This window comes from Ambystoma mexicanum, chromosome 10 (assembly GCF_040938575.1).
Source record: "Ambystoma mexicanum isolate Mex_15411 chromosome 10, UKY_AmexF1_1, whole genome shotgun sequence".
Taxonomy (NCBI): Eukaryota; Metazoa; Chordata; class Amphibia; order Caudata; family Ambystomatidae; genus Ambystoma; species Ambystoma mexicanum.
This window is the reverse complement of record NC_090932.1, coordinates 153,549,878-153,574,378: the sequence shown is the minus strand read 5'-3', so window position 1 is coordinate 153,574,378 and position 24,501 is coordinate 153,549,878. Positions and strand designations below refer to the sequence as shown.

At 43.8% G+C, this 24,501-nt stretch overlaps 1 protein-coding gene across 1 annotated transcript in view; it reads left to right on the top strand.

The window, feature by feature from the left end:
• Positions 1–24,501, top strand: part of FIGLA (folliculogenesis specific bHLH transcription factor) — a 510,096-nt gene that overhangs the window by 148,290 nt on the left and 337,305 nt on the right. Inside the window, exon 2 of the mRNA XM_069617653.1 lies at positions 11,587–11,834. Coding sequence (XP_069473754.1) covers positions 11,625–11,834 — 210 coding nt within the window. The 5' untranslated portion in view covers positions 11,587–11,624. The remainder of the gene's footprint in view (positions 1–11,586; positions 11,835–24,501) is intronic.

Genomic DNA, 24,501 nt, shown 5'->3' with positions numbered 1-24,501 from the left:
CTTCTTTTCAAACTTGCTTTCAGACGTAGTCCTTGACTCCCTTATATGCTCTACTTCACTTGGGTGCGGGTCCAGACTCGCAATTGCTGTACACTCTCCTGCCAAGCTAACATTCCTTTTATCTTGCGCTTACTTGTTATGCATTCATTTGTTACATATCCTTTATTTGTTGGGGTAACTATTCCCCCTGGGTGTCTGTATTTCCCTCAGCGTATTGGACCAAAACATTCACTCTGACCCTCATTTGGTCCTTTCTGTGCTTTTCTCAGCTTACCTCCCCTTCCTTCTGACCAGCCTGCGTGCCTTCATTCTCGGTTCGCATCCTCTGGGCTGTGAGATTCAGTCCGAAGGCTCCAGTAGCCCTCATACTTGTTCTTGCTTCGGTTTCTCGTTCGCAGCGTTCTGCTTCCTCCATGCGCTTGCCCCTTGCCTTGGCGTTGCTGTGGACACGGCAAGACGCCCTCACGTCTATTTGGTGAGTTTCATAATAGTCTGCTTCCAGGCTACGTTTGTTCGCTCTCCTCCCCTGACATACTGCAGATTCTCTCCGTGCCTGTCTTGCATCTCTGTGCTCCGCTCTCCAACTGGCAGCTCAGTTTCTACGGCCGCAGTAACCCGGAGGGATTTCACACTCTGCTACTCAACTGTATTACATTTAAACTGCAATTTTGGGAAAGGGAGTTCTCCTGAAACAATGAGATCCAAAAGAACTTCACTGCTCACTTCGACTTTCCAGAGCAATCTTCATTCCTCATCTCAGTACATGGCCTGTTATATGAAGTCAGTATTGGTTTGCGTTTTACTCTGCATTAATGAATTGGTTGGATTGATGTCACAGTAAAACATGTCTGTCACATCAGGGCAATTGGGATGGGAATTTAATTCCTGACAAGGGGTTAAAGGACAGTCAGTGGGATTATATCATGTCTCCTGAAGATGATCGTCCCAAGTGAACCTCCCGCTATGCACTGCACCCACAGGATTATTGTACAGTGGACTCCCCGGGAAAGGCATCCCTCTACAGGAGAGGGTGATATCTTCAGATTTGTCACAGGTGGTTGAACCAAAGAGCGGCAGGATGAGTCGACCGATGTTGAGAAAGAGAACCAATTGAGCCGTTTGAAAAATGTACATATTGTCAGTACAGTTATTTAAAGGAGAGTTCCGGGACTTTTTTTTTATTGTCCCTACGGGTCGGCCATGTGTTTGTAAGCATAAATCGGTAGATCGTAGGAAACTTTCCTATGGACCTTACCCGACTTTTCGCCCATTATCGCACTCGAAATCAGCCTCCATTTTGTGATAATCCTCTCACTTGCCGCATCGCCCTGGCTCACCTGCCTTTGCGGCACTAAATCAAATCCCCCGCCCCTGAAACAGACTTTATCAAAACATTCATATTCCCCGCCTCTATCCGTGACGTGACTGAGCTGCGTAGGCAAACGCGCCCAGGCGTCTTCTACGCGACTCCACACAGACCCCGGAAATCAACACAGATCAGCTCACAATACAGCGCGCCACAATTCGGAATATGAAACTGTACTTTGAAATCAAACCGCAAGATTGTAAATGTGGTAAAGTACATTTATTTGACATCAAATGTTTAGAGAATATTCAGCGATTTACATTTCTATTTGCTCACGTTCCAAAAAGTTCGTATTGAGGAACGCGATGGTCCTTTGCTGTACACAGGGTCTTAGAGCATCTCACAATACAGCGCCACAATTCGGAATGTGAAACCGTGGTTTAAAAGCAAACGGCAAGATTGTACATTTGGCAAAGTACGTTTATTGGACATCAAATGTTTAGAGAATATTCAGCGATTTGCATTTTTCTTTGCTCTCGATCCAAATTAGTTCGTCTTGAGGGAAGCGATGTTCGTGTGCAGTACACAGGGTGTTGGTTTACGATAAAAATAAGCTCTTCGGTCGCACTGATAATCGCATGGCTGTTCCAACAACGAGGCACTAGGCCACCACAACGGTAGGTATGTTGCATCTAACCGTTAGTACCGCGTAAGGGCATACTTGTACTTGGCGATCGTCCCATAAAATGGTCAGGGTGGTAACGTTGTTCACGCGGAGAAGCAACTGGCGGCTGTAGAAGCCGTCCGCCGGTGTCTGGTACTCGTGACACAGACAGTAGTGAATGATGTACCTAAAAACATAAAAAATGAAATTAGTCTCACCATCAGATCCTTATTAAAATTATTCATTTCATAGCGAGGACAGCGCTACTGGGTGTACACAAGTGTTTAAAGGCGTGGCGAGGCATGGAGGGGGGGGGGAGTGGAGTACAAGGTAAGTAGCATAAAATAATAAATAAATAGGGCCAGCTGGTGGCAAGTGCAAGGTAAGTGCAGAACAAGTGCTGGGAAGGGGGGGCTGTAGGATACTGAGACAGTCCCCCAGTGCAGGGGTTGACAGGGAGGCAGTGCAGGTGGAGAGTGGAAGGGCCCAGGACCGAGGTCGCAGACAGTGGACCAGTTGTAGCAGGGGAGAGGGAGAGAGAAAGCAGAAGCAAAGAGGAAGGTTTTGAGGTGCTTCAGTAAAAGCAGATGTTTCTCCTCAAGATAGTGCGCGGTAGAAAACAATATGCCACATAGAACGAACAAGTACAACTGAACCCGTCTTTAAAGCCACTGTATAGTAATGAAATTGCGGTATAAACTCATCAAAAGTTACTTACATTATATTTGCATTTTCCATTGTGTCTCTGTGTAGGGCAGACCCGAAACACCACTCCTTCTTTGCCGACGTTACTTCTTCTAATGAACGTGGCTCATCGTTTCGTTTCTGAATTTTTATTCATTATCTTTTCTTAGTCTTTCAGGATGGTCCCGGCCTGTCAAGGTCAAATCACAATAGAACCTTATATTGGGTCGTGGGCCGTTCCGCCACCCGAGCAAAACATCAAAGCAGCTGACCTTCACTTTGAGCGAGCACACATTTCTAGTTAGCTGCAGTTAGTTTTAGGGACATCTTGTCTGCGTGCCTTTTTTTTTATTGTCCCTATGGGTCGGCCATGTGTTTGTAATACGGAAACATTCTATAATTTTTGTAAAAATGATTTATATTACTGTTTGGTTTAATTGCAATGGGCCTGCAACATGAGGAGACTCGAGAGAACAGACAATCAAATTACAATCATTTAAACCGTGATGTGTATTTCTCAATGAGCTCTGCTTTAGGTGGACATGGAACAGAGGCAATGTTGGGTGGCAATGCAGTTGTCCCCTGCATAGGTTCGTTCACCACTCCATGTATGTGCCTATCGAGGACATCTACGATAAGTCTCTCAATAAACTCATATTGCATATCCTCAAACACTGGTTTGATCACCCATTGTTTACTCCTTTTAGTGAAGGCCTTATTGTAGCGAAGCGTCCCTAAAGTTCCGGTCGTCCTACTTTGTTGACGGCCAACATTATGGTTATGTGCCAAGACCGCTAGAAGAGTCCGATTTATCATGCCTTCCATGCCAAAATGCAATCTTTTGGGCCTGTACTTTAGGCACATATTGTGGAACACCTCCAAATCTCCTGTGTGGCAGAATTCCGTGAGTCCCCTCAAATCTCTTGTTATAGTTTTATCAAATACAATCTTTTCAATGGCCTTGTGAGTGGGTGATGAAGGAATCAACCACTTCTTCTTCCGTGCCTCCTCTGTGGACAAATGGCCATGTTCACATTTGTGGAAATGTTCATTTGTCGACCATCGATGTACGTTGCTACAGTGCAACATTACTGACCGCCATTTTTCCAGTAGAATTTCCAACGACCCTTCACATGTTTTTGAGCTCCACCAAAGATGGTTGCTGATTGACTTGGACCACTGTGAAATACCTTGCAATTCTTTTTTTTTTTCCTGCAGCCGACAATTTTTTATTGATTGATTTTGCAAGATGCCATACGTCAAATTGGTGATTTATATTTTTGTACTCTTCTCTCATTGTCTTGGCAATTGAAACGTGTCTGTCCGTGGCTATCAGGTCGATCACCATTCCCCGCGATTGTAGTTCTTGCAATGATGCTACAAAGCCAACTTTCTCCATGGCCACTGAGGATGTACTTTGTGACACCTGCACGACCACCGAACTCACAATTTTCTTACTTTCCATGTCCTGAAAGTGGTAGGTGCAGTACTTGGCTGAAAATCCTGGGCTGTCGCACTGTCCATCACCGGCTAGCCTGAAGCGTTTGCCCGCGAATGTACTTTCCATTGACATTTTTTCCATTCTCCAAGCTTCGCTGATGGCTGGAAATAGATAATCGGTTTGGTATTTGTAGAACTGACTTTTCGCAATGAAATGGATTCCCACAAACTGAAAGAAATACTGTAACTTTTTAAAACTTGAACCACTAAAAAGTGCGGCCGCTGCACAAAGTAGATTGCCTGCTGGCAGTTGCCCCAGCATGGGTTGTGCAGACCATGCGAACGGATGATATTGTGTACAGGTGGCATGTATTTTAAGGTTAGTGCCTCGAATTGCACGAGTCACATTAATCAATGGCTCCCCACATACTTCCCCACCAACCGAATGCCCACATTTCATCATCATAATAATATCCATCAAACAGCTATCGAATACAATGAATTTGGCCTCTTTCCTTATACTGTCACTCTGCATCCCAGCTGGTTCGGCCTGTAACGTTGAGGACATGTCACTCGCATGAAAGGTACAATCTCTGATATCGTCTTCCGCTATGCTGAGTGATATTGATGGTGTTTCATTGTCGTCCACGTCATTCTCTTCCATTGCAACATCTGTTCCTTGTCCGGAGATGGGAGAAAAAAACAATGTCTTCAACTTTCGCGCGCTCTTATTTTTTGCGGGTGTGGATTCTGTGAATTGATCTCCGACTGCATCCAAACTACCAGGAGGACATTCACTATCAATGGCTGGTGGTGGTATAGCTCCGTTGTCAATCACTTCATATTCTTCCCATTGGCACGATGCATCTCCAGTCTCGAGTCCCTGCCAAAAGGTTTGACAAGCAACATCTCTCGTTCGCTTCACTGTCTGTGTAGATCTAGTTCTTACACCCACTCGCAACTAGAGGACAGATTAGAAAAGGGATGTTCAGTTTAAACACAACTTACAGTATTGAACTATTGACAGTGAAAGACAACATAATATAGTGAACAGGACACTAACCTTCTTTTGCTTTCTTTTCTTTGAAACTTTCTTGCCTCGAACTTCAACATCTGGACGCTGTTGCTCCGACTCGTGTGTGCATGTCTCCACTTCCTCTCGCGCTGCAACGACTATATTTTCATGATAAGCACATCCATCACTCACTGAGGCTCCATCGACTCCCTGAAACATAGAACTTTCATTAGTATGTATAATAATATTGAAAACACAAAATGTACTTGGGGACCAATACCCATACGTACATCTCAATAGCAAAACACGAATGAACGCATTGTGTAGAACATTCAAACGACAATAGTTCACGCATTGTTGATCTAGTTAGATTGAACTGTCAAGATCCATACCTCGGGCTCCGCATAGACTTCCATTGATGATATTATTGAAGATGACGCTTCAGCAACTCCCTGAAACACAGTAATTGCATTAGTATGGTTTTCTATTTTGTTAAAAAGAACATAAACTTTGTGCAGGCGTCAACGGCTCATCTAAATAGACCTGCACAAATGATCAGTTGTCTAAAATAAATAATGGATATGTAAATATGATTCGATTTGCTCGATCGTTGGAAGTGTCACCACCCAGAGATCTGCATCAACTACTAGGGGTGATGTTCTTGTAGAAGAAGCTCCGTCATCTCCCTGAAACATAGTACTTGCGTTAATAAAGAAGGAAGTATAGCGGATGTAATCACGTCATATGATTTCGCTTGATCGAACTGTCAGTATCCATACCTCGAAATGCATAAGAACATCAAGGGACGATGTAACTGCGGTGCACACTTCTGCAAGCTGTTGCGCCGACCCGTAACTGCATGCTCCCCCTTCTACTTGGACTAATGCTCCATCGACTCCCTGAAACATAGGACTTTCATTAGTAATGAACACAATATTGAAAAAAGAAGACACATAGGAGGGCGACGACAGAAGGACATATCAATGGCTAAAAACGAAAGAAACATTGTGTGTAACAATCACGCTACAAGAATGCAAGATCTGATGATCTCCATCGATGGAACTGTCCGGAAACGTACCTCGAGCATCTGAGTGACATCTACGGTTGTCGTCAATGCGTTGGACTCCTCAGCATCTCCCTGAAAGACAGTACTTGCATTATTTTGGATAACAATAATTATAACTGAAAACAAAGACTAGAGGACGAGTACAAGGGTGTACCATTAGGTAAAATAATTACACGATAAATTAAAACTATTGATTTACATGCCTAAAACAAGTCAGTGTCAGAATAGCTAAGTAAGATTACCCGATAGGCGCTTGAAGTGGCTGATGACTGCAATAACGACACGGATGGAGAATCTTCCGCCTTCATATTGAGTGGATACATAAATGGGGAAATTATTGTTAGCTAATGCTACACACTACCGCAAGGCCGAGAGATAAATACGTAAACTTGACTCACCAGTGGAGGGATGTGGACGAATAGAGTGGGAATAGCGGTTGAGAGCAATTTTCGCCTCGCTCGCGGTGTTTTCTTCTTTATTAGCAATGATGTGGAGTACATGTCTGGGCTAAAGTGCCTGCTGCAGATGCGGTATCGATCACCCCTCTTGTCCGCAAAGACTTCTAGGACTCTACTTTCTAGCTCAGAGGCTGGATATCCGCAATATCGGACCCATTCTCTTATCTGATCTATTGTCTTAGGGAAAACATGCATTATAGTACCTTCAGATTTGTTATGGGTCTTCGAAGGGCAACCGCCAATGGAACAGGCAGGCATTATGGAAAGTTCTGAAAAGTAAAGATCAACAATTCTCTATGAATACCAATGTGTTAAAACAGTAAATGACACATAAAAGGTTCAATGCAAGGTCCGTTTTGGTTCTTGGAACTATACACGTTATTCACATGCGGATAAGTATTTCAATAACTTTCAAAAAATAGAAAAAGTAATTTGACTAAACTCAGAACATGTGACTAGTTCCTTGCATGTACTGTCGTGAACGAAAAGAAAACATGGATGCAATTTGATGACTACTAGCAAATAGATATAAATTAAAAAATTGGACGCAAAATGATTATGGTACATGGACTTACCTTGACGAACAAACAGTTAGATGCAGGGATCAGAGTAGTTTCTTGTCGTAGAACAGGGAGCAGTTCACAGGTTGCAAACTGACGAGTTTGCTCAAAGTGGTCACGGAAGTTCACAGAGACGAAGAGCAGATAACCAGCACCTTCACGGGTTGACTAGCAAAGCGCAAAGAAGTTCTCATTAGAAATATGAAGTGGGTTATAAAGAATTCGAACCAGGGGTGTGTTTGTGAATGAATGACGTGTATATGTCGTGGCATTATGCGGATTGCAGGGGGCCGTCCAGCGTGAGGGGGATGCTTGGCAGGAGACACGGGGTCTGGAGGTAGACATGGGAACAACAAACCCATGCTCTATAGACCACTTTGAAGTGTACATGGTCTTTGGCACCTCTTGGCCTTTATCGCTCCCTGACAGCTCCACTTGCCAGCAGCGCAAGTACCCCGGTGCGAACTGCCTTTGATAGGGCGGGGGGTGGATCGGGGCGGTGGTCGTGCAGACAAGACACAGGAAGACTCGTGAATGGAGACACACTTATGTGGATTGCAGGGGGCCGTCCAGCGTGAGGGGGATGCTTGGCAGGAGACACGGGGTCTGGAGGTAGACATGGGAACAACAAACCCATGCTCTATAGACCACTTTGAAGTGTACATGGTCTTTGGCACCTCTTGGCCTTTATCGCTCCCTGACAGCTCCACTTGCCAGCAGCGCAAGTACCCCGGTGCGAACTGCCTTTGATAGGGCGGGGGGTGGATCGGGGCGGTGGTCGTGCAGACAAGACACAGGAAGACTCGTGAATGGAGACACACTTATGTGGATTGCAGGGGGCCGTCCAGCGTGAGGGGGATGCTTGGCAGGAGACACGGGGTCTGGAGGTAGACATGGGAACAACAAACCCATGCTCTATAGACCACTTTGAAGTGTACATGGTCTTTGGCACCTCTTGGCCTTTATCGCTCCCTGACAGCTCCACTTGCCAGCAGCGCAAGTACCCCGGTGCGAACTGCCTTTGATAGGGCGGGGGGTGGATCGGGGCGGTGGTCGTGCAGACAAGACCCGTTTGCCGCAGGGCCTCACCAAGGAGAGGCCATCTAACTGAATGTAAGAGGATGGCTGCAGGATCTACTACATGGAAGGCAGGGGGGTGAGTTTATAAATACCTCACCCTCCCAGGAGAATATACACTAGATTCATTTAAAAAATCAAAACAACCATTGTTAAAATATATGTTGGGCTTTATTTTAGATTTTAATTAAACATAAATAATAAACATTACACATTGTAAAGTTGAGGTTGCAGCACATCGAGGGAAAATCCGCGGTATTGTCCACTGTCACTGGGGAAATGTTGTCTAATGGCAAGTACCGCACAGGCAGGTATTACTCTCCGAACGCGGTGTCCGAGCCTCCCGTGAAGCCACCAAGTGAAGCAACGATAGGCCACCAGCCTGTACCACCTGTGAAAAAAAAAGATGCAAACTGTATTAAACTGACCAAACTTTCTTATCAATGTCGATTCAGGTAACACATGTCATTTTTCTTAGAAAAAAATTATATCTAGAAAATGCACTATATGGAACCAATTTACATGCGTTCGAATGATATGTAAATGTAATTTTATATGTGGGAGACGACCATAAAATAGTGGTGGCATCACTGACATCACAAACAGAGTATACTTACTCGTTACTCGGATTACGCGGACGAACAGTGCCACGAAGTTCGTGCATAAGCACCATCATCATCCTCAACACTGTCCGTGAGAGGCAGGCTTCCCTGAACTCTGGCAGCTCGGTGATGCATTGCGGACTTTGCTCGCCTTCCTGCTGACTTTGCTCGCTTTCCGAAATGTAGGCCAAGCACCCGGAATTTTCACGGCAGCAGCAGTTCTCCTCCTCAGTTGGCATTAGCTCGCACCGATTGCACGTGCACCAGGTGGAGACGCCGTCCATGCGACATGGTCCAGGCTCTTCATCCGTTGACTGGTCCTCCCAACTGCCGTCCGAATCCCCATCGTTTTCGCGTGCTTGCCTTTCCAGTAGTTCTTCCTCGGTGTACTCGGGCTCGTACATATACGGCATTATTGTGGCCATTGTGCGGTAAAGATAGTAAAATAATTTACAGAGATGGTACAGGTGTTCACACGGGCTACAAGCGGCGAAGGTAGCTGACCAGAGCACTGAAACGAGTCACAGAATACTCAAAGTAACACAGAGAGAGGAATGGAATCGAAAATCTGCTGCTGTATGTTGTGAAACGGTCTGTTTATACTTATTGGGGAAAGAGGCGTCCTGCCATTTCCATGGCAACACGTCAATAGCTGAGGCGCAGCGATTGTTGACACGAGACGTGCTTGAAATGGGCAGTACGCGTCTGCTGATGTCAGGCTCAGGGGCGGGGGATTTGATTTAGTGCCGCAAAGGCAGGTGAGCCAGGTCGATGCGGCGGAATGATAGGATTATCACAAAATGGAGGCTGATTTCGAGTGCGATAATGGGCGAAAAGTCGGGTAAGGTCCATAGGAAAGTTTCCTACGATCTACCGATTTATGCTTACAAACACATGGCCGACCCGTAGGGACAATAAAAAAAAAGTCCTGGAACTCTCCTTTAATGGTGCTCTGATGGTGGGGGACACAGAGCGGGGAAGGGCCGATGCTGAGGATGGGGCCTGATCAGTGAGGTCGGATGTGTCCATTGAGGGTGAAGACTTACTGGATAAAGCCACTGGCAGTAGTGAAGGTGGCACCTGCCAGACCCTGAGTGAGGCTGAGTGACTGCTCCATGCTTCTGGCACTGGCACAAGATTGACCACTACATGTTCATTGTGGGGAGAGAGGACGCAGAGCAGAGGCTGGTTGAGCTCAAGTACTGCGCCATAGAGTGAATATGAAAATGAGGACGTGGTAAGGAGAATGCAATGTCAATAGACATCAAGAACGGGTGAGGAGGAGGGGTAGCTTTACTGGAGCCCAGTGCTTGTGCTATGCCTTGTTTTTGCAGCCATAACAGCTCCCACCCTGGGGAAGGGGAAGACAAGTTGGCCAATGTTGATGCTCAAAATAGATGTGCATTTTGTTGCCCGTTGGGTATAGCTTGGAGACGGCCAACTCTCTGCTCATTCATATCCATTTTCATGACCGAAATATTGATCCAAAAGTAGGTGGTTGCCTGTAGCCACTTGCACACCTCTGCCAAAGTTCTGTAATAAGACAAAGATCATTAGTCAGTCAATTAGCAACAAAAGTGAACAGTGGCAGGTTTTATTGCCAATTCCAGCCTGGATGACCCGTACTGAAATACCTAGTTATATATTTGCATTCCCAGATAGTAAAACTATAAGGAATTACTTTAATGTAGCTGATACCTTGGAAATCATCGGAGCTAAATGTGGTATCGCTTGTTGTAACAGAAGGTGAAGATTGTGCGGGACATTCTCGATTGAAACAGCTGAACATATAATATGGCAATGCTAGAGTCTTGTAACTATTAAGATTGAAATATGTAAAGGCGTATAGTAACAACTGTGATTTGAAAAAATATGAAAAATATGGGAAACTATTTTAAAGGGTAAATTATTATTTCATGTCTTTTTATGCGATGTGTTTGAATATTCTTAAATTGTCTGAGATTTTAAATTGAACATTTTATTTCAGATGTGTGATGTGTTAAGAAGTTGGTTTTAACTGCTTTTTAGATGGAAAGCATTGGTGTTGATCCAGTGTGTCTATTTTTAACATGGAAGTTGTTTTTGTTGCGTTTATAATATGTAAAGTCTTTGTCTATATGCATATTAATAAATCAAATTTGTCAGTGAATGTAATTGATGTATAAAGAACTGACTGTTTATTTAAAAACCTATGAACTGTTCCTTCCATTATAAATTTACCTCAGTTTGAATCCAGCCATATTCTTTCTGGTAACATCCTGCACTAGTGTTTCATTGGATTAGTTAGTAGTTAAAATACTAACTGTAACCCTATCGTTGGCCTCCTATGTTGGTTCATTGTGTATGGGATCATTTATCTCAACCCTTACTTAAATCCTAACTTTCGAACCAACACGCTATTGCAAACTCCAAGCCTGTAATCCAAATATATTATAGCCTTCATGTTGAATTCACCCAATGATACTATGATACTTCACATTATGGATTATTGTACTCTGCAGTCTGTAGGTCTGTAGTCTTGGGTTCCAAAATGCCGAGGAAGAAAATATGTTTAAGGCAGACTAACATTGCTGTTAATTTTTGTGTACTCATGTTTTGCCAATGCAAGTATTCTGCCATCAAGTTAATGGGGCGAGTTCATTTCTCATATGTCGAGTAGTTTGCTTTATTTGTAAATTACACATTAACCATTTTTTTTTCTTTTTTGCATTAAGCTGCAAGCTTGGAAAACCATGAAAGCAATGACATAAAGATGGCCTGGACAAATGACATTCCATCTCTGTGCCTGACACCAGCTCCTGAACTTTTGGATGATGTTCTTTGTGACCAGTTTGGCCCGCTCCCTTATGTTGCAACAATAAATAAAATGAAGAAGCACCCTTCTGGATATTACTTACCAACTGAGAACTTTGAGGAAGTCCTGGAGCGGAGGCAGGCAGCAAATGCCAAGGAAAGAGAAAGAGTAAGAGAATGGCATTCAAGTTTCATTCTTTCCTCCTCAAATGTGTTTTCACATTTAGCAGAAAGTTCTGTGCACTTAATGTTGTTTAAGTACATGGAGGTCCAGTACGTTCATTATCCTAAATTGTTCCCCCTCCATCTTCTAAAATACATACCACCCTAACTCTCAAGTATGATACTGTTGGAAGTGTAATTTAAACATATACAGATTAGACCCTTGAAAGCGCACAGAAAATGAGTGGCAAAACAATGATGCTTACTTTCTAGTCTTTCACTTGCATATCGTTCCTAATGTACTATGTAACTGTGCTTTGTCTTCGAGACCTATTTGGGCTGAAAACTGCAGTTTGTTCTGATTGGTTTTGATGAACTAATAATGTAGTACCTTCTACCTCCGGTTGATTCTCTCAAAGGTACTTGTTTTTTCTCCTAAATTGCAACTATCCTACATCCTCTAGGTTTAGCTGCACCATACCAAACGTCATATTGCCATACTCCTGTTTAAATACTATTTGAGTAGTAGGGTGGGATGCCTTTCATCAAGCATTTCAGTTGACAGGTGGCCCGTCCCTTTTCCATGCCCCTGAACCGCTGTGAATTTGATTGCACCCCAAAAAATTGGAATGCCCCAACATTTTTTATGACTGATGAGAACCCAGCGGTAGGGTAGAAATAGTTGTATTAGACCCCCTACAAACGTAAGTGTACCCCCAAAAATGTGATGAACCCCACATTTTTTAATATGTATTTTATACACATTTGGAAGATGTATCCAGACCCTAATACGTTTTATATAAATTTGAAAACCCCAATAATTTGTATAGAAATTTGATAAGCACCTTAAGTTTGAATGGGGCTAGGTGTTAAAAAGGCATTTATATAGGCTATGATGCTGTTAGGGGGAGGGTCTTACAAAGTGAATATATAGCTGTTACTGCAGGCCTCAAACACGTGCGCTCTTCAATTTTCTGGCCTTTGCAGCATGGTGTCAAGGAAACTGTAATTGTAAACGGCTACATTTACGACAAGGAGAAAACTGCCCCGCTAGCTCTGGCGGTTCCAATGTTATTTGTACACCTTACTATTTTATGGGAGTATGCAAATGTGTTTGTGCAATGGAGGACTCTCAGGGTTTGATGGTGGACGTGAAGCTGGAGAGCTCAGTGAGAACATGGTTACACTTTCTATGAGCAGTGAACTGTGGTTCATTGCCACTCTCATGGGTCGGTCTGTTGGAGATTTTATTCAAAACATTCAGGCGGCTACAGCAGCAGGCACGGCTAATTTGGAAATGGCGACCTGGGATTACGACATGGTTCTTGAGCAGCTCCCAAGGGTAGAGCCTGTTCGATCATGTTTATGCAAAATGGAGCCCGAAGACAACGGATAAGAGTCCATGGTCATGCAGAATGATGCAATTATGGTGAATGAGCGTGGCTCCCCCAACCCCTGAGCCTGAGAGGAATCAAAGGGGTAATTGAGCCTGAAGATTGGATGGCGTGTTAACCAGTGGGTATATTTCTAAAGCAAATGTTTGTATTTTGTACGGTGTGGGAGCTAGCAGGAGTTAAAACCATGCATTTCAGTTTTTGTCTACAGCCTCTTACTGATAAAAAAAAAAGGACGGCAATGAGGAGAGCCAAGCGGTAGCAGACACTGTCAATATTTATTGTTGGTTGTTCAAATCAATTGAAAACCCGGAAATCGCGATAACAGCTTATGTAAGGAATGTGTTTAGCTAATGACACCAGTAGTGTTAAAGATGATGCCGACACAACAGCTCTGATCTGGGTTGATACCTTTGCCATTTAGGGCTTCAGACTAGGTGACAGATGTGTGTTAGATAATTGCGAAAACTGTTTGTAAGTGGAGGGGGGGTGTTAGGGAGAATGCTCTGTTTAGGCTGAATTTCCTAACCTAGTGAGTCCCCCAGCAGCTTTGCTGGATTTGTGGGGTTTATTTTTTTCTCCTGCCAAGAGTGAGACTCTTTTACCCTCACTCTGGGGCATGATTTAAGTGTGTTTCTTTGAATCTAGATGTGTTTAATGGGCTATGGGGTCTTTTACTCCATAGGGCTTCATGTGTTTTTGTGATGTGTGTTACACAGCACCCTCAGTGCAGTGACACAGGGGTGTCATAGTGACCCCCCAGTATAGACTCCATACCCTGGGACTGACTACTGTCTCCCAGGGCATGTAAAGTCACCATTGACTTTACTAGTCTTAAATTCTGAACAGAACCAGTACAAACCATCATATTGTGGATGTACTGGCTGGGGCAATTCAATTGCCCCGGGGTCTGTTAGTCGAGGGGGCACGTCTTATTTACGGTAGCCTCGAACATACCGCCGGTTTATTTAATTAATATTAATTCTCTGGTTGTTATTTTTTGCCAACACTTGATTCTAAAATGGCGTTTGTGTTCTCTTCTGTGACTCCAACCCAAGTCGAGCCCTTTGTTCCATTTTTTGGCGGGCTTCTCCACAGAAGCCCTCCAAAGTGGTGCCACTCTGTCTGGGGTACTTAGGAGGGGTGGAGGGAAATTTAGGAACCCTGGACTGAGTTGCCTAGGCAACTCAAGTCGCACTCCGTCCTGATTAGCCCAAGTGGTGAGCTGGCCGGTTCACCACTTAGCATGTTTGAGTGACAGCTATGCTGAGTGAATGGGGGTTTGCTGCATAAAAGCAGGGCTTTGGGGACTGGAACTTCGGAAGTCGCCACAGGACCTAAGAATCCGACGAGGGAGAAGCTGAGCCGACCTGCCATGACACCACCACCAGTGGAGCCCTGCTGGACTGCCTCACCACTTTTCCCAACGACAGAGGAGATCTCCCGCCGGAGAGTCTTCTTCCTTTAACTGGTGGGGATAACCAGTTCCACCGTCTTTTCGCTTTCCCGACGTACCTTGTGGCCGCCTTGCCCGTGCCAAGCACCCCGGCAACCGGGATACCATGTTTTACCACAACCGCGAAACAAAGGTACCACCTTTAACCGGAAAACTCCGCGGCTGGTTTCTTCCCTGGTAGTGCAACGACCTTCATCCTTCCTCCAAGTCGAGATCTTCTCTTCCCCTGGACGACGACGCAACTTGCACCCACTACCAGGAACAACTGCCACCGCTGGAGGATCCTTCCCACTTAAGGTACCGTGTCCTGCCTGGCTTCCCTTGCTACCGACTGTACGGGGTAGATTTAGCCCCCGGCTTTCGAACCTGGGTTAGTCTGGGATACCCTGGCTAAACTTTCCTAAAGCCTCTCTAACCTCTTTTCGAACCCTCTGCAATAATTTCTAAGCCTAGTGTAACTGTGTGATCTTGGGCGCATTTGTGCTCTGCTCTCTTTAAGAGTGGGCCCAGCCTTTGGACTTTGGCTCACCAGTGACTTTTTGCTCTTCTGCCTTGCTAACAGTGTTCCTGAATCTTAGAGTGGTGTACCTTTCCATATTCTGTCTTTTTCCCTCCCTTTCTCACAAACTTATTGGAGTGCAATCTAGTTAAGCGCTCACCTCTGTATGAAAATAAGTGGTGTTTTACTGTGACTTATCTGATAAGGAAAAAGGGGTGTATATATTACAATAGTAACTGTGTTTAGAATATTTTACAATAAGAGTGCTGGAGTGTTTCAACTGTGTCTTTAAATAAATAATTATATACTTTGATACCAAAGCTCTGGTCAGTGTTTGCTTGTATTATTGTATCTGAGTGCCTATTGTGTATACTTTGCATACTGCCTAACTCTTCTTGAGGGAAGTCTGACTGCTCAGCCACAGCCACCAGGTAAATCTGGGTGGTGCAGACTGCTACCAAGTGGGTTTACTGCCAACACCTGTAGTCTTAAATCTTTTGCAGTGGTCCCTAAGGGAACTGCACAGGTTTCTGCCTAACGGGAGGAAGTATGTCTAAGCCAGTACAGCAGAGTAATGTTCATGATGCACAGTAAACTGACCTATGAAGATTGAAAATGTAGGTAAGTTGCATAAATTCACGTTTCTTTGCAGAATGAACACCTGTTGCGGGGCTGTCAATTTAATGTGAAACCTGCCTGTCGATGTCTCAGCAATTACTGTTGGTTTAAGGGCATATAAGCAGTAGATCTCCAAGGATGTTTTATTATCTGGAAACTGTTCTATGTATCGCGAGCAGATGTTCCACAAGATGCCACCCTACAATGGACTTCTACTGGGAAAATCGCTACAAAGGGTGTTTCGATGATTTTAACCAGTCTGCAGGACTTTTGAGACTGAAGGTGTACGATATGCAACATCTTTTCCTAGTCTTTAAAGGACACTGTTTGATAGGTAGCTTTATGAATTTCTATCAGCCACCACTATGCTGTGCATGGTTGCTTATTGACAAGGTAACCCAGAGTGTGTATATCAAGTAATTGGGCAAAAAGTGCCCCCTTGTGACTGTCTTTTTTTAATATAATGGTTTTGTAGCTTTTTGAAGCCCGATTTGATAACTGTAGAGCAGCTGACAACCTTCACCTATTCAATGTGAATACATATCTAGTGTAAATGTTTGTAATAACTAGTTGTCTTTGTCTAATGGCTTTGGGGTGAACATGTCCCACGTAAAGCTGTCCAAAATATATTACAATGAAGGGGGTGTTGGTAGTTATGGAGGTGTTGAAGGGTTGTATTGTATACCGAGAACTGATGAGAATGTGTGAAGGAGTGCTGTCAAGACGCGAATTTCAGATCTGATTTCTACGTGCTACACAAGCCAATCCGAAAACATTTGAAACAACGAATGTCTGTGAAATCCGATGTCCATCAATGGATTGTGGATCTCGTAGATATAAGCCTGTCCAGAAGAACCCTGTCTGCCGATCTATCCTATCCGTCATCAATGTTAATATGCCTGTGTTGAGGCCTTCAAAGACAAGAGGTGTCCCAGTGTAGTGACTGCAATGTAAACTCTTAACAGCTGGCAAGTACCTCGACTCGGGAAGGAGTTTTTAAATGAACTGCTACCGACCCTTATAAAACACATGTACATCATTTCATACTACTCTAAAGTTAGTCATGCTGTTTTATACTAACTTCTAAAACATGGATCTGACATTTCATCACAGCTCAAAACACCTGTAGATGCGTTACCAGCGTTTATGAAATGTCTAATGCACATCATGCATCTATTAAAACCACCCCCGTAGCTGTAACGCCCCCGAATTCCCTGGGGGTTGGAAAAAACTGTATGCCAAAAGACTTTTCGAAAAGGAGACAAACTCCCCTTCAAGTGACATGTGCAGATCTCGACGCTCAAAGCAGTCTTTACAAAGGGGTATGAGCAGAACTACAGCAAGACTAATCGATTACTTAGGGGGGAAGCTGTTCAATGGGGAAGAGATCCAGAAAGACTAACACCGCGTTTATATAATAGAAAGTCATAACTAGTAATGGCCGCGGATCTAAGAAGCAACATCTAGTGAAAGGGCTTGGGTGGCTCTTTAGAGGCCATGGGTGTATAGTGGGGGAAGTAATGGAGTCTACACCCTTTTAAATTATGTTCCCCCCAGCAACGCCTCCACAGATACACACCCAGAGAACAAAATCTCTGACTTAACTGTGAAACTGTCCAAAGCCGTACATTTGTACGGCCCACAGACTGTGGCGCCAACAGAAGTTCAAGATGTCATTGCATGGGATACTCTAGGCAGCGGGGAGGCCACGTTGATCATAAAACTAACAAACGCACAAAAGGCTTTCACTGGGACGGTTCTCCAAGCGGCATTACCCAAATATACAGGATCTTGTCAGTCATCAACAGAAGCATTTCAAACATACCAGAGTATTGTGATAGTGTTGCATCTAGACCTGCACCAGAGGAAAGTTTTTTTCTTTTCTGCTGCTTGTAGCCTGTGTAACATATTCGGAACCATGCAACACGTTGGAAGTGTAGAACCGTGGGACAGTAGTGATTATCAAAGGGTGCACCATTACCTAGAACTGCAGTGATTAGAGGAAACCACGATTTTGTGAACATTCAATAGAGCAAACCTGATTACGTCCCTTTTTGTAAAAAACATTTTGACACATCCACATTCAGATAAGAGATGATCAAGGAAAGTTTTGTATCATTTAAATACGAAACAATATGGCTGCTGCTGCACTTCAGACCACTCTGGCTGAAAGGCTAATTAAATAGTGTTAATGGCCGCAGTGAATAAGTATGGGCCCTCCAGGGTTTATCTGGAATATTAAATGACCCAGATCCAAAAGAACCACACTGCTCACTGCTCACACTGGCCACGGTGATCAGCCATTTTTTAATGGGAGCCCTGTAATGTATAGATCGGAGCTCAGTGGTATCTTTAGAAGTCTGTTCAGACATGTAATGCTATTCTATGCAGTGACTTCGAATTAGCTAAACCACACGTGAAAAAGGCTGCCACCGCTATTCATGAGTGTGACTGCAGTTGCCAATCGTCGCTCCAAACAGAAAAAGGAGGGGCAGGACAGATCAGCTTCATTTATGACCTTGTAGGAGTGTTAAGAGGAAGAGGTCCCATCTACGCAGACCACCGAAACCTGTTGAGAAAAGTAGCTGCTTGAGTAGTGAATGCAGAGATCAAACTAAGAAGCACGTTGGCTCTAAACGACACAAGCAGTGATATCTTCTAAAGAGCAATGGCCTTCTTACCAGGGTCCTCCTGGAGTGTGTTAAATCTGAGCTTGAGCTCTCCAGCATACCGCCAACCCAAACAAGCATCAAACCGTTTTTTTTTCATGGAGGTGTCTCCTCTGTTGGCGCCATCGCCGCTAGCCCTCATAGAATTCTTTGCATCGGGATCGACGAAATGCTTCTGGATTTCAACGACACACCATTTCATCTAGCTTGTAAAATAACAAATGCTGACGCCACCAACAACACAGCTGATGCACAAGTTACAAGATCGCATATCCCATAGCCACAATGTCCAACCAGGTTTAAGTAACAATGGGCGATTGAATGATAGCAAAGAGTGATAACATGTAGGCCTACAGGGCCTGTATAGAGCATATTAAATGTTGGCCCTAATAATGCCTTGGAAAACCACCTTTCTGCCAATTATTTACTGATGCACTGTGGGGCAGTTCCACACCACTGTTCTGGATGGTGAGAACGCAGGGTTCGTAAAGAGACACTACGCCAGGCTCAGTGGAACATTTGATTTACTAGGACATCTACATTTGGACCTTTTCTTCAAGGACCAACTATTGATTAATGGCATTGACCTTTAAAGTGAAACTATCCTGAAGTCACGCTTTTTGTCTCCACAACCATTACACTAGCGCATGCAGCAGCGGTGCAAATATCGAACGTGAAGTACCCTATTGAGCGGATGGCCCTTAAGGCCTTCAGCATTGCTACCCTTAACCAGGGTCCCAGTAAACCGTAAAGACCACCTCTTCCTGGGACATTGCCCCAAAATAATCATCATGGGGGGGGGGGGATTGTTGACACAGCATTGCTCACAGGAACATGCACTCGAAACTCCTCCGGCATCAAGCACTGCAACATGAACTATACAGCCTTGCATAAGGATGGTGTCCGGATACCAGCAAAAGCATAAGCCCCTAACTTCAGAATTCTGAACATAATCTGGGAGGACATGGGGCTAGAGTCTATTACAGGGAAGCGCATATGTAATGCGGTGGATGCTTTCCCACGCACTGACTATCCCCGCTACTTCACGCTATTGACCTTCGATCTAAGACCTGACAATGCTTCATCAGGAAATTTGAACCCATTGAGGAGTGGGAACCTACTAGCTGATTCAAAGATTGAAGGAAGCTATACACCCACTTCTAGTGTGCAGCGTTTTTGATGGCGTTCTTGAGATCCGAGCATAGGGAAACCTACTCTTCTCTTCGAAATTGAATGGATAGTCTATAGATTAAAGGATTCTTTCGTGACCAAAAACACGCCAGGAAAACATTTGTGTGTATGCCAATGATGCATGCCCCACGCAGCTACCGCAGAGTTGCCCTGTTAGCCTGGTGGTGAACACCAATCCAGGGATGCAACTCATTGGATAGCTCTGTGGTTGGAGGGGGATACGCTAGCAGTGTTTGACAGCTTGGCACCCTTCCTGCAACACCCCATAAAAGCTAGTGTTTTAATGGATTACGTGAAAAGCATTGCAAAGTATTTACGTTATACCACTGTGCCGGTCCAAGACTCTAAAGCTATTACTTGTAGACAACACTGTATATTCTTTATCCGACAAATGTCTGAATGGAGATTGCCGTTGTCTGTTTTCAAAATGTACTCTTAACTATTGCAAGCAAAATGATCAAATGGTGACCACATGCATTAACAATAAGACTTTACACAACGTGTATAGATCTCGCAGACTTTTTACCATGTCAGAAATGCAGATGTGTGGTCTGTCTAGTGAATAAAATAAAGTCCTGTGTAATTATACATAGATATAACAACCGACCCATTTTATTAATTGTGAAATATATACTGTATTAATACAGAAAGACAAGGCATTGGTTATATTGCAAACGGTCATTTTAAAATACATGGACAATGGGCCATTCACATCAATCGGACAACCAACTCTGGTCTATCCGTCTCCTGGGGAGCCTATGCACTACAGAGGTATATATGGCAGGGTCATCGTAGTAGCGCGATGTGGTGGGCAAAAAGCCCTAGGGAGGCCACCTCACTTCAGGACTCGGCAGTCAGGATTTTATTGGGATGTCTGGCCTGGGTGTATTTATAGGACTGCTGTGGAATAGCGTGGACGACAGGTTTTAGCCTCTCAAGAAGGCATTGTTGGGTAACATTAGCCACAATGGGTGTCAGGATATTTAAATCAGCAACACGTTCCAGCTGCTGGTAGAATTTATTTTTTTATAGAAGTTGGCTGTCTACTTGTAATACCCCGTACTAGATCATGCTGGATTTAGCCCCTTAAAACCTGACCTCTGCAGATAAATTCTCTATCGTTCCATGAGGCACATTCTATGCAAGCTCCATTTTATGTAGTAGTAGTTCCATATTAGGTTTATGGCACTGGCTAAGTGTATTCACCATGTCTGCCGCAACCGGGTCTGTTGCCTGTGGAATCTTCTCACTGCAAGATTCATCAGGAGTGGGCATGTATAAATTTGTTCTTTTCTTCCTCGCTGTGCTTGGTTTGATTGTATTTATGTAGAATATCTATGTATAAAACGCTGCTTATTCATGCACCGTTAGATCAGGTCTGTTTGAAACATCTATCATTGTAAAATAGTGGCAACCTTCCGTATATCCCGATCGTCCGGGTGGGCGGGTGCCAGGCTTTCGTACTGGCGTTTGTCCACCAAATACATTTTGTGACCATGCTTAATCACTGACCCCCAAGCAGTCTGGTGATGCCTATGAGAGATCCTGTGAATCCACCGGCCTGAGAGACCACATTTCTTTTAGCCCATATTAATATCTGCTAATTTCAGTTTCTTGATAATGCTTTTTTTTATGTTTTACACACTTAACTTGGAGTTGTGTTGGAGGGGGGTCCCAAGTGTTCTGGTCAATATCTGAAATGGCAGCCACCAGATCATTGGAGGCTGACACTAGAATGGCCTTGTGCTGTGGGGTGGCGGCTTATAAAAGCATTTTCAGCAGTGCAATGTTTCTCTGCATGCATGCCGGCATGTTGTTAACGGCTACTGCTGCAGTACTGTGGTTAAGGGTGTTTTCCAGAGGTTTTAGAAGCCTTTTTAGGGATGCAGAGACCAGGTGCCAAAAGATTGGTGCGTAATCTATAATCTTCTAGTGTGTTTGTTTTTAACTCAACAGATATCCTGTAGGGTTTACTGGTCATGTCTTCAAAAGCCACCAAGAATAATTGTGTTTTGGACCGAAGATCTGTCGAGCTATCATGGCTAGTTGTTGCTTATCACAGGGGAAGGAGGTTTAAATAACACTACATAACAAGCGTTTTTGCTCTACCTCTTGTTGAACAAGTTCTGCACGATGTCGCAAATGCTTAAATTGCAGTGATGCAAATACTGAATAAAGGCGTTTTCTAGTTCGGGACTCGGTCCACCGTCTGTTATCAAATAATCGACGATGGCTATATTCACCATGTCTGTGGTAGTAGGTGATCATTGTTGAGTCTGTCCAGCATACCTTCTACAAATCGGAGGTGTTTAAACTAGTGCTGTAAAGTTGTATAGGGAGGCTGACAGCAGCTGTATATTATATTGTTTAAAGCGCAGACCTAGCTTGAGAGCAGCAGAGCTCTGTATAGAGTGTGGGTAGTCTGCATTTGGGCTGGCATCTTTTAAGAGCACAGTACTGTGAGGTCTGTGTCGGTATGTGCGTCTATTGAAGTTAGTACTTGGTCAGTTGTCGCAAGAGCTGTGTGTTTTGGAGAATTGTCAGGGCATTCCGAGCCAACAATGGAATAGAGTTCCAGTTGGTGGGTGCATGACCAGAGGGGAATTGTTTGCAGGTCCTCTTTGCGGACGAGTTGTGATTTAAGCCGGTTTGGTCGATTTGCTGCCTGAGGAGCTGGTGCCACCAGATATATGGAGCTTAGCTGCCAGGTATGCTGGTGTGCTACTTGTGACTGCTTTGTAGATGATAAATGCAGTCTTGCACAGTATGCTGACTTGGAGTGCAAGCCAATGTAGTTCATATGTGCATTGGTTGATGGCTATATTGGGGTCTTTGAGGAGAGTGCCCAGAGGCTCCATGTAAAGGTTAAAAAGGATTGGTGAGAGGATGGAAACTTCGGACTCCATTGGAAACCTCCAGGCAGTTGGAACACAACAAGATCATCTTTACAGCCTGGTTCTGCCTGAGGTAGGAGGTAATCCAATTCAGGACAGTGCCACAGAATCCCATCCTGTTGGCAAGGAGGGAGAGAAGGATGCAGTGGTCAACGGTTTTTAGTGCTGTCAAGGGATCCAGGAGCATGAGGACGCATTAGTTGGCCATATCCATGATTAGGAGAGCATCGTCCACCACCTGGATGGTGGCTGTCTCGATGCTTCACTTTGGGTGGAGCCATGACCGATGGTCATTTAGGCGATGGAGTTGTTAGATTTTGACGTAGTTGTCGAGCAACCACTTTTTCCAAGATTTTGCCAATGAACAGTGAGGTTCGTAATTGGCCTGTAGTTGGCCAGGTCGCCTGGATGTAGGATTGGTTTTGTTAAGGATTTCAATCAGGCATACACCCTGGTCTCACTAGTATGAAGTGAGCAATGAAACCCTGATTTATTTGTCTATACATTCAATATTCTGAATGATCTACCACTCATATCACACCCTTCTCAAAATACCCCCCAGGTCACACTGAACCAGGAATCAGGCTAGTTTCTAAAGGTTAATATTTATTTTATTTATTTAATATTCAAATCACACAATTTTTAATATATATTTATATGAAAAATTATGGGGCAGCAATCACCAGGGGGTGACAATACCATTCAAAAATAAGCAATTGAATTCACTTATACTAATGCAGAATAGAAACGCAGGAAAAAGAACAGTTTTGGTTTGTGAACAGATAGCGTTTAGGTTAATATTCCCCCTGCAAAGTTTTTTTTTAAATACAAATGAGCAATCCTACGTGGATGTAAGTAATCAGCAGGTATTCAGGAATGAAAGACCATGTCTAGAGTTTAAATGCAATCTTCCTTCCCCAAAAGAGAGAGAAAACCGTTTTTGAAAAATGACACTTTTAAAACTGACAGGTGAAAATTGCTTTGTAAAATAATGCAAAAGGGTGCAAAAATGCTTAAATGGAAAAAAAGTCTGAGGAAAGCAACACGAAACGGGTCCTAACACGCACAAGCTATAATATAAACAATAATGCACACTTTAGATCAGGATGGGATGGAAGAAGCACTTTGAAATGGGGAAAACAAAATGTGTAAACATTTGAAAACTGCAAATTCACAGCAAACTCTTACTATGCGATATTGGAGAAAAATGTCAAATACAGTTGTGGGTTTAGCTAAGGGTCTTCTGTATCAGTGAGAGCTGAAATTTCGTTTCTATCTTTAAAATTGAAGAAGTTAGAGGTTTTAGTGAGGGGCGTTTTTGCAAAATAGATGTGGAAATGGAACAGGAATTTGGTTTTAAAAATGACATATTTTATTACGCTATATTAATGACTATGAAAAAGAGGAGGCCACACATGAATCTTTACAGCTACGTGGCAAGCACAACCATTCACGTGGTGGATACTCTATTTCGTTCTGGGATTTACTTTACTCCAAATCACTAAGGAGTTATGGTTTTGTAACACAGATGAGAAAAATCGGCGCAAGAAGGATTCCAACGATACCAGGGTTCTGAATTTAAAGATGGGATGGGTTGAGATGGGATAATACAATGCAGATATACTATGCGTCACTGTTCTTCCTATTCATACTTAACAGTCCTCTGTAATTAAATTGGACTGTCCGGTTGTGGTCATTGGATCGGTTCAGGTCTACCGGCAGCAGGGCACCTCTGGAGGGTTGGATCAGCGGCGCGGTTCTGGTCAATTTTTGACTGCACCTCAGACTGGATTTGGATGGGCCCTTCTGGACACGGGAGATTACAGGATGCAAGTTTCAGCAGGCAAGCCTTAATTGTAGCAAGCCAAGCTGAATCAGAATTATTTTTTGGATGTTTTGAAATTGTGTCTAGCTAGCAAGAGTTCAGCAATGCTAAAGTCTAGATTCTACAAG